The sequence below is a fragment of the Haemorhous mexicanus genome, chromosome 7 (genome assembly GCF_027477595.1).
Source record: "Haemorhous mexicanus isolate bHaeMex1 chromosome 7, bHaeMex1.pri, whole genome shotgun sequence".
Classification (NCBI taxonomy): Eukaryota; Metazoa; Chordata; class Aves; order Passeriformes; family Fringillidae; genus Haemorhous; species Haemorhous mexicanus.
The window spans coordinates 37130036-37147318 of record NC_082347.1 but is presented as its reverse complement, the minus strand read 5'-3'; the positions used below and the strand labels follow the sequence as shown (position 1 = coordinate 37147318).

The 17283-nt window shown below is 43.0% G+C and overlaps 2 protein-coding genes across 2 annotated transcripts in view; one reads left to right on the top strand and one right to left on the bottom strand.

The window, feature by feature from the left end:
• Positions 1-155: 155 nt before the first annotated feature.
• Positions 156-9550, bottom strand: DENND10 (DENN domain containing 10). Its single transcript, XM_059852050.1, has 9 exons — positions 9440-9550; positions 8742-8938; positions 7590-7669; positions 5894-6042; positions 5596-5707; positions 5096-5196; positions 3864-3971; positions 3212-3306; positions 156-2560 (listed from the first exon to the last, which is right to left on the bottom strand). The coding sequence occupies exons 1-9, from the start codon at positions 9483-9485 to the stop codon at positions 2384-2386; spliced, it is 1065 nt and encodes a 354-aa protein (XP_059708033.1). The 5' UTR covers positions 9486-9550; the 3' UTR covers positions 156-2383.
• A 1964-nt stretch (positions 9551-11514) lies between these two features.
• Positions 11515-17283, top strand: part of EIF3A (eukaryotic translation initiation factor 3 subunit A) — a 28907-nt gene continuing 23138 nt past the window's right edge. The window contains exons 1-3 of the mRNA XM_059852048.1: positions 11515-11664; positions 15248-15438; positions 15641-15777. Of these exons, the coding sequence (XP_059708031.1) occupies positions 11616-11664; positions 15248-15438; positions 15641-15777 (377 nt within the window). The 5' untranslated portion in view covers positions 11515-11615. The remainder of the gene's footprint in view (positions 11665-15247; positions 15439-15640; positions 15778-17283) is intronic.

The following is a 17283-nucleotide window of genomic DNA, read 5'->3' as shown; positions in this document are numbered from 1 at the left end:
GCTGATGATAAAATCAGCAAAGACAGAAGTGTTTGAACATTTCCAACCTAAAGCCCAAACCATAGCTCAATCCCAGTATTGCAAAATTAAGAGCTAAGGCCTGTGGCTCCATGGTCACAACTATTCAAAAATAAATTTACATAAATGAAAGGGCAGACTGTTCAGGAATTTTTTAATAGGCATAAGCATGCTATGAGTCCAGTTCCTTAAGTGCAAAATCGTATTTCATCTGTGTTGCACAAACAGCAGGAGATCTAATACAACACCGAGATTTTCTACTGAAACATCTTCAGAACAGAAATCAAAGCAGGCATTCCAGGTTTAGTTTGCAATTGAGCTCCTATGCTTTGTGTGGTTGTCTCTAGATACGCCTTAAGGCAGTTTGTTAATAAGAAAAAATGGGAATTTCTTCTCGGTTACACTGTGGTGTTAAGACAGCTGGCTGAAGCAGGTTCAGATTTTCCTTGGTGAAAGAATTCCATTTCAGTGGACTTCAAAGTAGGTCCTGAATAGCATTTTCAGCATAGTTTTGCAGTTCTTCTAATCTGAACTGTTTTATAGGTCCCAAACCAGAAATATTAAAGAACCATTATCAAAAACCATGAATGGGCAAATGGGGAAAAAGCTGTAGAGCACTTACAGGTAAACAAAGGCAGTTGCAGTATTTTTCTCAGAAGTTAAAATTACATGCTACTGTGTCCAGAATTTAACTTCAGACTAAGTGTTTAAAGCAGAATTTTACACCCCTGAAAATAGGGGACTGTTCTGAAGCACTTTCATTTCCTGACTGTAATAACCACTCAGTATATACACAGATGCCACATTCCTTAATCACATTCTAAAACAGATTTCCTTAAGGTATCATACATAGCAGAAGGACAATTCTTTCTCCAACCAGTCAATATTGCTTGCATATAATTATTGATGAGCTCTACCAGTTTCCAAATAGCAAACATCCAATTATTTAACAATATAAATAGTGATTACTAAAGTTTTAAGTATACTTAAATTTGTACTTAAGTTTTAATTATAAGTATAAAATCTCCATGTAAAACCACGTGCTACAGCCTATCTGTACAAAGGCCAGGAAAAAGGTTATTTTTTCTTGTAACAAAGTGCTACTGCAGAATTGACTGACTTGTTGTGGACATTTCTGAACAAATACAGATTGTTTGGCTCAGAGCATTTCCTTACAGACACTAAATTCTTCTCAGAAGATTGTAAAGCAGTTAGTTTCACGCTGCTCAGTAAAAAAACCAAAAAACAAAAGAAAAACAATCAAAAAACTCACTCTTGAGTTATGGCTGTGCAACCAAACAAGTAGGCAAATTTTAATTTTCTCTAAAATCTTTCCCAGTTTTCACTATGACTTCAGAAGTGTCCATCTAGATTTAATTGATACAGAGCACCATCAGACAGTACCTGTGCTCCAGCTCCAGTCATTCAAGAAGCTGCTGCTCTACCTGTGGCACCTGACCATTTGAGCTTTCCTGGTGCAAAAGGCTTTGACTCATCTGACTTTCTCTCACGTGGATCAGGAATGAATGGCCAGGTCTCTTCTCAGCTGAGAGCCCCAACAACTTCTTAAATGACTCCAGCTGTAAAGCAGCACTTGTCCATGACTCCCCCCAGGAAGCCCCACTCCAAGCACAGTAAACCTGTATCTTATCCCTCCACCAGAGGCAGGAGATGGAGTGAAAGGGGGGAAATTTCTAAGGCAAGAGTCCCAAAAAGGTGCTCAACTCACACCTGAGCTTCAAAACATCCCTTCCTTTTCCTACTAAGGCGACCACATCAGATTTTCCCAGACATCCTTTATTCACACCTAGACACTTTCAAGTAGAAAGAGAGAACTTGTCCATTTATTTGGGATTTCCAGGTATCAGGCAGTCCAGAGCAAGAGCAGCATCTGACAGGCTGACATCCCTGGAAGCCCAGAAGGGGCACTCAGAGCAGCTGCATGTTCAGGGTGTCCTGTGCAGAGATCAGCACATTCCCAGCTGTGCTGCAGCCATGTTCCAGACCCTAGGCAGACAAGTCAGAGCTGTCCAGCCTCTGGAGTGTGCAGGACAAACAGCCACTACACTGCTAGACACACAGCCTGGACACACTGGCCTGTGCTACTTGTATATCCCCTCACTCTGTGGGGTGAAATACAGGAGCCATAGGTACACAGTTAGAGTTGGGGGAGATAATGACACCAGGAACGTTCCCAAATACGTCTCCACACATTCCCAGTCAAGCTCCAATATTCTGCATTACATCATGGTAACTAGGACATTGACTCATACCTTTAGTTTTCATATAAAATACCAGGTATACCTATCTGGATGGCAGAGACAGCTTTTTCAGAATTGGTCCATAACACTGCAGGGCATCAAAATCAGATTTTGAGCATTTGTTCAGCAGCTGCTAAATGAAAAAGGAAGTTTTCTGTGGCTGGTGGAAATCGCTTTTGTTTCAGGGCCTCAGCATTAAGGGTTGGTTTTTCACTGCCATCAGAAACTTCAGTAAGTGAGGCTAAAGTAGCCAAGATCTCTTTTGTCTTCAGAGAAATGTCCTTAAGGAACAGAAAAACAAGCAACCATGAATATAGTATTAGGTATTAAATGGTTTTCACATACACTTAAAATAAAAAACAATCAATACATAGCAAAAAAAGGAAACAAGGGTAAATAAACAGCTCATTTAAAATAAAGACCCACTTGTAACAGTTCTTCAGCCTGCTCTTGTGCCATTTTGGATAAAGAAAGCACAACCTCTCCTCTCCTGACCTTACTGAGCTCTGTGACCAAGTCACTCGGTTGTGAAATGTCTAATATTACATGGGGGAGGGAATGATAAAATACCATCATCATAAAAATCAAGTTTCATAGCTAAGAAGCCATATTTAGCAGGGCCTTTTCAAGGTATTGCCAATACTATTGCCACAGCATTGAGCAAAATCCATGCCTTGTGGAATAAAACTGGGAAACCAGTCTTACAATCAATAGAATTTCTGAACTTTCTTCAGCAATGTAGTTACCCAAGAGATAATATAAACTAAGTAAGCTATCCCTAAAAACCTGCATGATAAATAAAAATGCTCATTTGTTAAAAGGCAGAAGGTAGAAGAGACTGACTGGTTCTCAGTGCCACTCTTCCTCCTACTCCCTCCTTCTGCCAAGATTTAGCAACAGAAGTTAATTAGATTTAAAAATAAAATACTAACCTTAATGACTTGGCTGTCTGATTTATCTGGATCTTCTGCAGATTGAACAATTAGTTGTCCAATTTCTTTGTGAAGTTTTCCCATTGTCATTGCCTCTGTGTAAGAAAGAAACAAAACACCACACATAAAATCACTTTTTTTGTGATACCTAGAAATGCATATGAACAACACACCAAAGCGAGGAAGCTTTTCATGACTGCCATTTGAAATCTGTTGATAAAGGCAATAACCTTGTATCAACAGCCAGTACCTCTGAAGGGGCCCAAAGCAGTGATAAGGAGCAGCAAGATGATAAACAACATAAAAGGTTTTCTTTCAAATAATCCCCAGTCTTCAAGTATTTAGTGCCATGTTTTTAGAAAAACTCATGTAATATCTCTCCATTCAGCTGAAAGTCTCTTCCATGTCTAACATGGATGTTATGAAATCTCAGTTGTGCATTTGTTGGAAAACAAAGCACATGTTTACACAAATTCCAACTTTAACCAGTCTTGCAGGGTGGCAATAAAATGAAGACAGAAACTAACATATTGACTTTTCAAAACCTGGATAGAAGAAAGATCAAGACTGTTTGATCTACAGCAAGGTTGAGCAATTACTGTCAACTCTGGAATAAACTGCCTCTAAATCCAAAATATAAAGAGCAACCAACCTTTTACTACAGGTGAAATTGTAATCTCACTGTCTGCCAAATTCACATAGACATCATAGAGGTCTGATCTACTGCTCACTTCAGAGTCTGTAAATCCAGCAATGTAACCTAGAGCACAGAATTGAGCAAGATTAGGATCTTCAGAAATAAAATCAAAAATCACAGTCCTAAAGTCTGTTCTAAGAGTGTCTGACACAATACCCATTGGACCCAAGAAGCTGCTCTCTTGATATTATCAGTCATTCCAGCAGTGCTCAGCAGATGCTTCATTTCCAAGGAGCTTAAAAATCAACTTCTAAAACTGCCTTGAGCATGGATTAACTGCTAACACTACAGCAGTATCACCAAGTTACCAATCTGACATTTTAAACTCTCTTCCTCCCTTCCTACTAAAATCACTCGTTTGTAGCTTTCTCATAACCTTCTCAAAATCTCCACTCTGGAGCTTTTTGTCACTAAGTCACTATTAGACTGGAACAGAGGAATAAACCCAGCAGATTTGCTTACTTATAGCATGTCAGATGAGCAAACTTGGAGCAGTTTTTCTCCATGGAAGATGCTTAGTGAGCTGTAGAAATGTTGAAGATGAGTAGTCTCCTTGCTTATACTCTGTACAAAGAAGCCTCTTAAATGGCCACATGATGTGTCACAGCAAGCTCAGCATAAAGCTTGTGCCTGCTCCTGGATTATGCATTAAGCACTATGCACACACAGCACTGTGTCACACAGACCAAACTCCTACAGGCAAAGTTTACCTGTGCTTAGGAGCCTCAGACTTCACTGACATCAAAACAGAAGTCTGGGACTTCAGAGTCAGGAATTAAAAAAAAAAAAACAACATTCCCTTACTAGTGATGTGTAGAAGCTGGGAAAATATGTAGCTTATCTAAGTGAGCTGGTTCTGTACAACAGGAAGACTTTTAATCCCTCCAATCAAAGCATCAAACAAGTCTCAAGGCTGCTTTGCATCTGTGATTAGGGATGGACTGATGTGGATCCACCCAAAGCCACCAGATTAACTAATTATCTTCCCACATACTTGTTTAGCTGATTTACCTTTTCCAAAGAAAATTATGTTTAACTTTTTAAATTAGCATTAATAGCAAAATAACCTTTTTATTAATAGCAAAATAACCTTTTTTTCCCTCCAAAGTTCCCTGGTGCAAAACTTTGCAGCAACAGAAGCTGATATTGAATTTTCCTGATATTTTTGATTAAGAAATCATCACTACCTGTGCAGGCTTTTAAGGCTTCCAGTTCCTCCTCATTTAGATGCACATAAGAATGAAGAATTGACCAGTCTTGTCGATGCCACACTAAAGCAGGCAAAGTCCTAGGGAGATCAGAGTGCAACTTGAGACGCAGTACATTTTTACTTACACTAACTAAAGCTTCACAGTAAAAACTGTGTGCCATGAAAAAGAACAATTATCACTAGCTCCCATTTAGGGGGGTGTGTGTGTATATATATATATATATTTATTTATTTATATATGAATTGTAGAAATTTCTACTATCAGTACAAGCAGAGTTTATCACTCATTCTACCATTCAATTTCTCTGAGTTGAGCAACATGCAGTTAAACCTTAAGAGTGATTTAGCAAAATTTCTATAAACAGGTTTAAGATGGATTTTTTTCCCTTAAAATACAGGCTTTTTTCTCAATGAAGGTTCAAAATTTGTTGGATTCCTGGAGGTGGGTGGGTGGGAAGGAAGGAATTGATAAAGTACCTGGTAAATTCCTGGATAGCTTCTATTCTAGGATGGTAAACTACAATTCTCTTCTTTAACATCAGTGCAGTATATAAAATAACTGTTTCCATTCCAAACTGAGACACTATATCTAGAAAAGAGAAGGAATTATTTTATAGAAGATATATATGCTAATATTATCATTTTTTTTGAAGAAGCTTCATAATGACAGCACAGTAACAGTGTCAGCACAGTTTACTTGAAGTATACATGAAAACAAGATTGTATTTTAGGCTGCAAGAAAGAAATCAGAACAGAGACTCTGGCAGAGATTAACCTTTGATGGAGCCAGCAAGGTAAGCCTTCCGAGCATCAAAGTCCTTGCTGAGGAAGGATCCATTTTCTTCACTTTGGCAGATGCCCTTTGTGAGGACTGCAATGTAACTCTCCATCATTTTAACTGGACTTCCATGCTTCAGGTAGATTCTGTGTGAAAAGGAGAGTCTGCTATTTTAACTGCAATCACTGCGCACACACACACACACACACATATATATATAAAAAATTAAAAATCACTATTACAAATAGCAATGTTCTTGGCAATAACTCCAATTCTGGACACCTGGCTGAGGTTTTAAATACTAAACTAAAAGTTTTCCAACATGCACACAAACATGTCTGTCTTTTAGAATTTAAAATAACCTTGTATTTTTATTTCAGCTTTTTATTTTATGAATGAACCAACATGGACTAAGATAGAAACACACCCCAAAGGTGCAAGTAGGTGTCCAGACAAAGAATTCTTTAAGCAGACACCTTCCAAGTCTGTAATGAAAAAGCAACTATCACAGTAACTCCTGTTATTACATGCAGACTATGACTAGGTAGTTTTTAATTTTTTATCCAAGTACCTTTTGCCATTGCCATTACCATTGTATTCTGTACTAAATGATGAAAGAAAAATATAAACATGTCCTTGATACTCAATAAAACCCCAAAATGACACAGAGGAAGCACACCCTGAGAGAACCCATGCATTGTCAGCTGTCTTCCAGGAAGCAGAGAGACACTGTAACCTCTTTTACAGTTTAAGATATTTCAGGAATAGCACTGAAGGTGTCAACTACACACTTTACATGGTAACTATAGCACAAAGCAACATCACATTTGGAACTCAATTATTATCATGCTTAGAAGAATCCATTCTAGATTTGAAAGGAAGTATTAGCTGGTAAGTCAGCAGAAATATGATCCACAGTGAATCTAAGTTTTCATGTATCACCAAAAAAGAAGACATCTCAGTTTTTCAGTACCCTGCAGAATTGATAAGTCTGAAAGCATTTCCAAGTCTGCATTATATATAGTAAGTCCCAAGAGCACAATAACCTCACAATTGCATCCAATTAGCTGCAAAATCCCAGGGAATGCTCTTGCTATCAAGAACTGGGACTGAACTAATTTGGAAATTGAAGGAAAAGCAAAATAAGAAGCAGAGAGAGAGCATGAGAATGGGGATATGAAGGGAAGTGAGTAAACAGGACAAGGAAATGAGAAGAGTTTTTTTGGTTGGAAGAGGGCTCTCACATCCCCACAGGAAAAGCAAAACCATCCCTGGATGCTGTGCTTGGCTCAGAGGAGCTGCAAGCAGCACTTATAAACATGTTGTGGAGGGATACAAGTCATTCACCATACACAGCGTGATCTTTAAGTCCAGCACTGACATCTTCCCAAACATTTACACTTTTTAAAAATATATTCTCAGAGAAAATGAGTGTGAGGGTGGTGGTGGTGTGTGTCTGGAGAAGACACAGATTAAAACCCAATGAACATCTGACATTCACCAAACACTTTCTGTATATGACAGCTCAGATCAAGGATTTTTATAATCTGATTTCCTTTGTAGGACAGAGTTTCCAGCAATTTGTTTGAACAAATGCAACACAAGGAACTCAGCCTTTTGCTTTGGCAAGATCCAAGCATGCACATGGCAGAACCTCAGGCTATGTGCATGCTTATACAGCTTTTATACAGACCTGCAGAGGATCCTGGTGAAGGCTGCATATTTCTCTGGGTTGAAGTCTTTGGCTGTCAGGACAATGGAGAAGTGGGTCACCTGCACATGACAGACACAGAAACACACAGAGCTCAGTAAATGTCACCACATGAACAGCCTTGGTCACTTCACTGTCAAGGCTCCAAGCTCCTAACTGCAGGAATGGCCTGGACAGAGGACTTCTGATGTGACTCAGCTCTAGTACAGATTATCTTTTGCTTAACCTACACACAAGAGTTGCTCTCCTCTAACCTTATGAAGCTATTAAAAAACAGAAAGGCATTTTCCTTCCCCATAGCAGGGAGGAAACTTTTAGAATTTTTTGCCAAAGGAAGCTGTGGAGGCAGACAGCATCAACATATTTAGAAAGAGACTGGAAAAAATACACAGACAGCAGGCCCACAAACAGAACCACTCTAACTTCCTCAATCAAATGATTGTGGGCTGGGACAGTACAAGACTGAAAGCCTGCAGACAATGACCAGGCTCACGTGCTCTCCTGAAATAGCATCTCCCACTGCACCTACTGAAGAGAGCACTGTGGCATTTAATTTTATTTTACTTCACAGGATATATAAACTTGGAAAAGAAAGAGAAGGAACATTCTGCTGTGGGCAGACCAAATTACCATGTTATCTTTCTACTTAACAAAATAGCATGAAACATGAAAATTGAAGAGACTTAACCAACAGGGAAAAGATAGAACATACAACTATATTTGCTGTCTTCCAGTAATAAATGCAGTGGAAAAGAAAGTGCCTACAAAACTCAATCCTTGGGGGAAAAAAGGCAGCAGGTTATATAGGAACAAGACTCTAAGAAACAAACTCCATAGAGAGAAAAAAAATGCTGAACTTGAAATGCAAATTAACTAGAAACAACAGCATGAAATAGCATTTGTATGCTAACACAAAGAATTGGGTAATGAGTATTTCAATCGTTCTGCAATTCCATGTCCTGGTGACAAATGAAACATAGACTGGCTGGGCACCTGGACAGAGCTGCATCTGTGAGCACACAACACCTTGAATCCCTTCTCGTTTCTCTCCATGGGAAAACACTGATTAACCCACAGAGGAAGCTCTGCCGAAGCCCTCCCTGCATTCTACTGAAAAACCCCACCAAGCCATACCTTATTCAAGGCTGGAGAATCTTGAACTTCTACCGTTGTGATGTAGAACCACGACCTCTTATACTGGCCGAAGACAAACGTATGGAGCAATTTGTTTTCATCTGTAAGGCAGCACTTTCGCAGCAGCAGAGTCCTCAGTTCCGCTGTTACGGACGGATAACACCAAACCCACAAAGCATCTCCGTTGGTGTCTTTTTCTATGGTGGAAAGATGTTCACTGTGAGAATGCCAAACAGCAGCAAGGAAGTAAATTGATGGGTTAATCAGGTTTGTTTTCTGGAATCAGATTAAAATTCCACCTTATCCTGACCCTAGACATCCAATTCTGCCACTACGGTTCAAGCCTTAAGGCAGGAATTCTGACACGGGTTTATTTTTTTTAAATATGAATAAATCCCTATTCTTGATCCGCTTCACGAGGTCAAAGAAGCACCAAGTTTGAATGCACATCCAACACGAGCACGGTATTGAGGAACAAGCACCAGGACCAGCTCATTTATGATTTTCCCTATTTCTGATTTCGCAACACAAACCTCGGAAGCCGCGAATTTCAGACACTTCGGCCGAGTTGTGCACGGCTGAGCCCCGCAACAGGCAGAGCCGGCACCCCCGGCACCGCCCGGGCCCGCGGCCTCAGCGCGGCGGGCCCCGGTACCACCCCAGCTGGTCTTCCCCGGCCCGGCTTCCCCGGCCCTCACCGATCAGCCCCACGGCCCGCAGCAGCTGCGCCTCCGGCTCTGCCATCTTCGCTCCGCCGCCTTCCGCCCGCCCGGCCCCGCTCCACCCTCACGGCCCCGCTCCGCCCTCCCGCCATTTACTGAGCGCTCCCGCCCGCTCCCTGCGGCTTCCTCCTCTGGGACCCGCCCGCCCGTCCTCCGGCGGGAACCGGGGAATAAATGGGTCTGGGGAAAATGGGCCTTTTTAGTTGTCTGCGTCACAGAATCCCTGGGTAGTTCAGGATGGAAGGGACCATGGAGCTCAGCCGGTGCCACCGCCGTGCAGAAGCAGGTCCCCAGAGCACGGCACTCGGGAGCGTGTCCAGACGGCTTCTGGACACCTCCAGGGAGGGAGACTCCAAATCTTCCGTGGGCAGTGTCCCGGTGTGTGACCACTGCACAATACAGAAGTTCTTCCTCGTGTACAGGTGGAATTCCATGTGTTTCTGCCTGTTTCCTCTTGTCGTATTGCTGGACACACCACCTGGTCCATCTGACACCTCCATTCAGACAGTGACAGACATGGATGAGATCCCTGTCATCTCCAGACTGAACATTCCCAGCTGCCTCAGCCTTTCCCCAAAAGGGAAGGAAGAGCTCCAGTGCCCTCATCATCTCCACAGCCCTCTGTGAGCCACGGGGCACAGTTCATGTGAAATGTTACGCAAAACAGGGTGGCCCTGCTGGCAACCACCTCCCGAAGTCACGGGCAGGAGCTGTACCCTGAGTAACCCAAAACACAGACATCCCTGTGTTTCTACACAGCATGGATAAAGGCTCGCTCCTGCCCAAGTGGGGACTGAGTGGTGTGAGGAACAGCCATGGAAGCAGAACTATTCCTGAGTAACTCCATGCACCAGCAAGTTTATTGAGAATGTAAATCTCACTTGCAAGAATGTAATCTCATTTGCAAGTTTGGATAACCAGTGGCACCTGAACATTGGACTCCATGACCTTAAGGGTCTTTTCCAACCTAAATGATTCTAGGAACACCATGATACTGATTAGAAGAAACTTCTGAAATAACTGATATAACTAGAGGAGCATGAGAAGCTGCTAAAAAAACATGTTAAGTTCTGGGAGAGGCCAGGCCTGTCCCAGCCTGGCTAGGGAACACTAAAGGGCAGCGTGCCATATGAGTTTCATGAAGTCATCAAGTACACACATTAGTAGGAAGAGACAGGCAATACAAAATAGTCATGATCCCAGCCTGCAGGGCTTTTAGAGATCCAAAAACATGGAGTGGGCTGCCCAATAGCAAACCCAGCAATAAATACCAGGCAGGACACCTGCAGTCCCCATGAGAGCACAGCTGCCCCCATAAGAAGGCTGCAGGGACAGTCACTGGCTCCGGTGACATGAGCACAGCTGCCACCCCGACCTCTGACAATCAACCGAAAGACTTTTTAATTAATTTTATGAACACAAGAAACGCACTTGTTCAGCGCAGTAAATACCTTAGTGATGACTCTACTTAATGCAGACCATACTAAAATATTTGTCTGTCATGGCTTAGGAATAGAATTCCCCAATTTAGTGTTCCCACTGAAATACCCCAGACCACGCACCACTCGCTCACGTCCCCCTCACCTCCCCCTGTGATAGGATGGAGAACAAAAAGGGAAAGATCGCGGGTTGGGCTAAGAACAATTTACTAGAAGCATATAAAGAATAGGAAAATGAACAGTAAGAACAATGCTAATAACAGAGTGTGTGAGACAGGCGAACCACTCACACGGGGCCCAGCGCCACCCGACCGCCCCCCGGCAAACCCCCTGTGCTCCCCGGTATCGTTTAAGGCTCATTCGGACAAAGGGCTCTGTGGAGCTCGCCCCGCACTCCCCTCCTGGGCCCGATCTCCCCAGGACCGCATCTCACGATCCCTTCAGAGTCCTGGTCCCAATCCCACTCCCGCTCTTCCCGCGATTCCCCCACGATTCCCTCCCGGTCCCGCTGCCCCGTGGATCCGGTCCCGGTCCGGCCGGGCGGCCCGCGCGCGCCCTGGGCGGGGTTTCCGCTTCCGCCGCGGCCGTGGCGGCGCGCGCGGGCCCCTTTCCCTCCCCTTCCCCTGCCCCTCCCTCCCTTTCCGGCCGCGCGTGCCGCCTGGCTGGAGCTCGGAGCCGCCGCCGCCCCGTGAGGAGCCGCTGCCGCCGCCATCATGCCGGTGTACTTCCAGCGGCCCGAGAACGCCCTGAAGCGGGCGAACGGTCAGTGCGGGCCGCGCTCACACCCACACACATAGCGCCGGGTCGCCTCCCGCTCCGCTCTCCGGCTCCCGGCCGCGCCCGCCCCGGGACCCCCCAGCCGGGCCCGCCCGGGAGAGCCCACCCGGAATCCCCAGGCGCTGAGCAGAGGCCGCCCGGGAGCGCCCGCCCGGGAGGGAGCGGGCGGTGCGGCGCCGGCGCGGGGAAAGGGCCGGGCCGGCCGGCGCGGCCGCGCCGCATGGCGGAGGGTAGGGAGGCCCGGCGGGCGCGGGGAGCGGGCCCGGCCCCGCCTCCCGCTCCCCTGGGCCCCACGGCCGCCTCCGGGCGGAGGGGGAGCCGCGGCGGCCGGGGCTGGCACGGCCTGAGCCCGCCGGCAGGCAGGGGCGGCCGGAGCTGGGCATGAGCGGGCCGGACCGCGCTGCCCTGTCGGGGTGATCGCGAACCCGGGCTGATCCCGGGCCCTTGTGGGCTCCGTGTGTTGTATCCCGTCCTTCATGTGACTCCGGTGAGAACGCAAATGGTAAAACTGCCTCACCGCCTTGCGCAGGTTTGCCCCGGAAGACCGACCAAGGGAGACAATTCAGCGCTGTAGCCGTTGCTTGCTGGCTGCCACATAAAAGCTGGACTGGTTATATTTATCAGCTGGCTCATTTCGGGCCAAACATATATCTTTGACGCTTCTGTTTTTTATAGTATCCTATTTTAAGCCCTTAGCAAGACCATTTAGACTGATCATTGTCACAGGGCTGATCGAAAGATGACACTTAAAGACATCCACGACTTAGAGATGATTTATGGGCCTTTAAATGACAGCAGGAGAGGCTGTGTGGTCTGGGGACTGTGCATTATTCAAGTACTTAGTATAATAAGAAAATGTGAAAGTACTGCACATCCTCAAGATTTTTAATCAAAAATTCATTGTAAAAATCTTTCCCACAAAGATAAAAAGATGAAAGATAAAATCAGCTTCAGTCCGCGTTCAGGCATGAAGATGTTGTATCAGTCCTTTCACTGAAAAAGATGCACTTACCCTAATATAGAAATTTTATTTATATTTGCAAATTCTTGAATAGAGGAAGTGGCGTTTGGTGTGCAAGTCAATTTCTGGAATATTGACTTTAAACCGCTCATTATTGATGCTTTCCTGATATTTAAGTTCATATTTCTTATACTGCTGCAAGTCTGCTAAGTTGTTTTGAAGTGAAGGAGTGGAGTTGAACTGAAGGGGGTGTTCTCCAAACATGCTGGCAGTCCTGAATTTCAGTGGACTGAATGGAAAACATGACAAGCAGTGTCAAGTCCTACAAACTGCAGGGGCTCAATCTAACCACAGCCAAGCATATTAAAGGGTGGAAAGTCATACCTAAGGCAGATTGTGTGTTGCAGGAAGCAGTTTAACATTAAACTAGTATTTTCAATAGGGACATTCAGTGCAGTTTGCAGTTTCTGTGTGTGTTTTTATAAGTAAGGCTCAAGTGAGCATTAGAAGCACTTCATGTTCTCAGTTATTTCAACATACAGGGGTGGTGTTTGGAAATACAAAGAGCATGAAGGATTTTAAGTATATACAGATATGTAAGAAAAGTGTTTTTATAATGGATAAATGTAGGTCAAGGCCAACCTTGAGCTATTGTTAGTATTTGGCATAGCATTGTACTCAGGCATGTAATGCAACTTTAAGGAGTGTATAATTGTTGCAGATACTAAGTCTGCTCACTGTTAAAGATACTGTAAAGCACTTGACATCTTTGTCACCTCTTGTAGTGACATGTTTTCTCAGATTAAAAAGCGAGCTTAATTCAGGATTTTGGGTTAGCAGCAGTAGGTGAGTTGTTGATGTGTATCAGCTGGTTCTTGACCAGTTGCTACTCTGGATACCTGTTAGCATTTTAAGGAATATAAAAGAACAAAACTAGTAGAAGGTAACTCTTACAGCTACTTATGGACTCAGCTATATGTTACAGACCTGAGTTTCCATAACTTACTGTTCCTACTGCAAAGCATGGTGTTGTATGCTGTGTTTGGTTCTTCAGGTTCGTTTTCTGCTTTTACTGAAGTGTCTCTTAAATTAGCCTTAATTATTTGACTTACTTGTAAGAACCTGCTTGGCCAGAGTTAATTAAAAGTTTCAAAACAACATAAATTAATTTTGTGCTTTGTCCACTTGGTTATCGACCACTGAGCGCTGTGGTTGGAGTGCCCTGGCATTGTTGCAGGATCAAACTTGCCTTTCAAGTTTATTTTCATAAAATAAAGTGTAAAGCTCAACAGTAATTGTCTCAAAAGCAGCTCTGAGATAGAAGAGCAGTGTAAATTATGGGATAGAGGGTAGCTTTATTAAAATTCCCGTGGTGAGTAAAGTACTGCTGGGTACTGGCACACCGGAACTTTGATTATCTTCAGTTCTATCATGATGCTTTCTCTAGAAAGGAGCTTGCTCATCTTCTGCCAGCTCATTATTTACATAAACTGATCCATGAATATGAGCTGTTGTGGTCCTTAAATTATTAAAACCACTCTGCTGCTTTCAGTCTAAACCTTTTGCCATGTTTAACTTCAAATTTGAGATTCCAAAACTTGGAAGCTCTGTGTGACGTCTGAGCCCCTGGAGCAGGCCCCTACTTTAATAGTTTCTGCCATTATTTCTTTAGGAATGGAGTGCTTTCCAAGGTACTTCATGGCAGTACTGATTCCACCCCTCAGCCTTTAAGAACAGGCGTATTTCCCACTACCTGTACTTGACCTCGGTTATCTTTTAAACCTGTTTGCTTCCCATTCTGTGTGTTCATTTCTCCTGCTGTTCTGCAGTGCAGAGTACATTCAGAGTAGGGTCTGTGTGTATGTGGGTCGCTGCCTCAGTGTTTCCAGTGGGTGGTTTGCTGTGTTTTGTGCAAGGCAGAATGTGTGGGGTGTCAGAGGTGGGAGTTGCTGTGATGCTGAGAGCTCCTGTTAATAACAGCAGCTGCTTAGGGATGAATAAATGGGGCACTGGTTTCAGCAGCAAGGCTGATCTAAAAAGTGTCTGACCCTTCAACTGAACTGCAGCAGCTTTTGATGTAACTTCTGTAAATTGAGGTGCTAAACCACTCAGGAGTTAAAAACAGCAAATGATAACTTCGCTGAGTTAAGTTTTTTTCCTTCCTCTCCTCCCTCCCTCACCTGAGAGCAGTACATTCAGTCACATTTGTGGTATGTTTTGTACCTTGTTAAATGCCCTTGGTAGGTGCTGTACCCACAGGACTCCTGGTGAGTATTCCTTGTCCTTGATGAAACCAGGATGGCTAAAACTGGATGTGTGCATTCATACACGTTCATGTGTATGAAGTGCTCAGTCATGCCTGGATGGATGGAGAGATGTCTCTGCTATCCTGAAATTCCCATGTAAATGTACTGGTCAGCATTGGTTTGCCAGTTGTGTCATTGAGCGACTGGCACTGAGTTGCCAATGTTTTTGATCTGGCCAACTAAATCAAACCATCAGTGCACTCTGGGTAGAGTTAATGAAATACTGAACGTTTCCTCTGTTTAGCCTAAAAAATGCATCTTCTGGTGTGCAAGTTTTTGCTAACTGGGATTTTACTTTCAGAATTTCTTGAGGTTGGCAAAAAGCAGCCTGCCCTTGATGTTCTCTATGATGTTATGAAAAGTAAGAAACACCGAACATGGCAGAAAATCCACGAGCCGATTATGCTGAAGTACCTGGAGCTCTGCGTGGATCTGCGCAAGAGTCACCTGGCAAAGGAAGGATTGTACCAGTACAAGAATATTTGCCAGCAGGTATGGCTTTTGATTTTTTATTGTATGTATTTATAGCAACGGTGGTATCTGTCAGCTGATATAATCTAAAAGTAACTGATTTGTCCTGAATTAGGATTAATCTGCCTTTTAGATGTTCTTGGGTTTGTAGCAGTTACATTTTAAAAGATATGTTGCCTATTGTGGGTGGAAACATCTTCCCATTTTTTTGCCTTTGGTGTAGGTTAACATCAAATCCTTGGAGGATGTTGTTCGAGCCTATTTAAAATTAGCTGAAGAAAAAACAGAAGCAGCTAAGGAAGAATCCCAGCAGATGGTACTGGACATAGAAGACTTGGATAATATTCAGACTCCAGAAAGGTGTGCAGCCTGTCTTTAAAATGTAGCAATTCACAGAAAGTATCCCTAATTTTATTCACAGAGCTGAGATATAAATGTGGTAGTCTTGAAATGGAATATTATAGTGGTGTTCTAGAGGTTTTAAAGGTAGGGATAAAAGCAGGAATTTTATATTGGATGAAATCCTGAGTAAAGAAAGCAAGCAGTAAGGAGTAGAAAATCTAGGTGCAGTGGTTCTGGGAGTTGGGTCACCACTTTCCAGTGTCTGCTCAGATCTGCATCTGTAGTGGTTTTGGAGAGCTTATTATGGTAAACTGGTCATTACTAGTTGATATAGAAAGGCTGTTAATTATATCAGACCAATGTTATTCTTGTGTGTGATAACCTCCATTTCTTCTGACCACATTGTGCATCTACAAACAAAAGGAAATGTTACTTTATACTTGCTTGGTTAAGTGATAATAGAAGAAAGGACATGAAAAGTGCAGTCAAGAGAGAATTAACAGGAGAGTTAATGAGAACATAAAATGGTGATAGAAATGATAAAAAATTGGGAAAAATTACTGAATATTTGTCTTGTGTAGGAATAGAGATGTCGTAGTCAAATAATACTCATAAAAACCTGGAGTAGAAGGCTCCATATTTACATGTTAACAGCAAAACTCTCTAGTAGAAGTTGGTTGCAAAAAAGAGGTGACAGATGTGTCTTCAATAGGGGGCAGTGCCATTCAGGTTATTTCCAGTGCTTGAAATTTTTACAGAGGAATCCACTAATAGTTAAACAGTGAAGATTGACTGACCTCTCTTTTCCTTCTCCTTTCTATAGCAGAGGATTAGAGAAGGGATCTTCTCAATCACACTTCTCCTCTAAAGAAGCACGGTTTCCATAGTGTTTTTTAGGTTTTTCTAGATTTTTTGGGGTGTTTTTTCTGTTTTCTAGACTTCTCATGCTTTTTTGCTTAATTCACCTCTTGATCTGTTAGAGAAGGCACTGGTGATGTGTTGTGTTTAATAGTGTATGTAGTACCCAAGAATGCAAATTAGAACTGCAAATGGTAGAAAGATACAAGAGTTGAGACTTTATATTAAAAACAGTTCAAAAAGAATTTTCAAAATGAAGGCTTAGGGAAGATGGTTTTTTGTGAGTTCAACATGTTGAGTGGATTGTTTAGCAGAAAGGGATCATGTAGGACATAGCACTGAATTGGTCTCAGTGTCTTGGGAATGCTTTCCCTGTCTTATATTCCTGTGATGAGGGAATGAAGTTCTAAATGCAAGATTATTGTGTCGTACTTCTGATGGATTTAAGCATCTTTTTCATGTCAGAATTTGTAAAGGATTTGAAATGCTAATGTGAGTATTCTGGTTTCTGATGTGTGCAGATCATAACACAGCATTTGTGTCACATGTCAACATGAACTGAACTCTGACAGAAGTGCTGGTGACTAAAAGGGAAGTGTCAGCAAGTACTAAAGTGTCTGCATTGGCACTGATACTTGACTCTAACAGAGGTACAGGACACAGCTC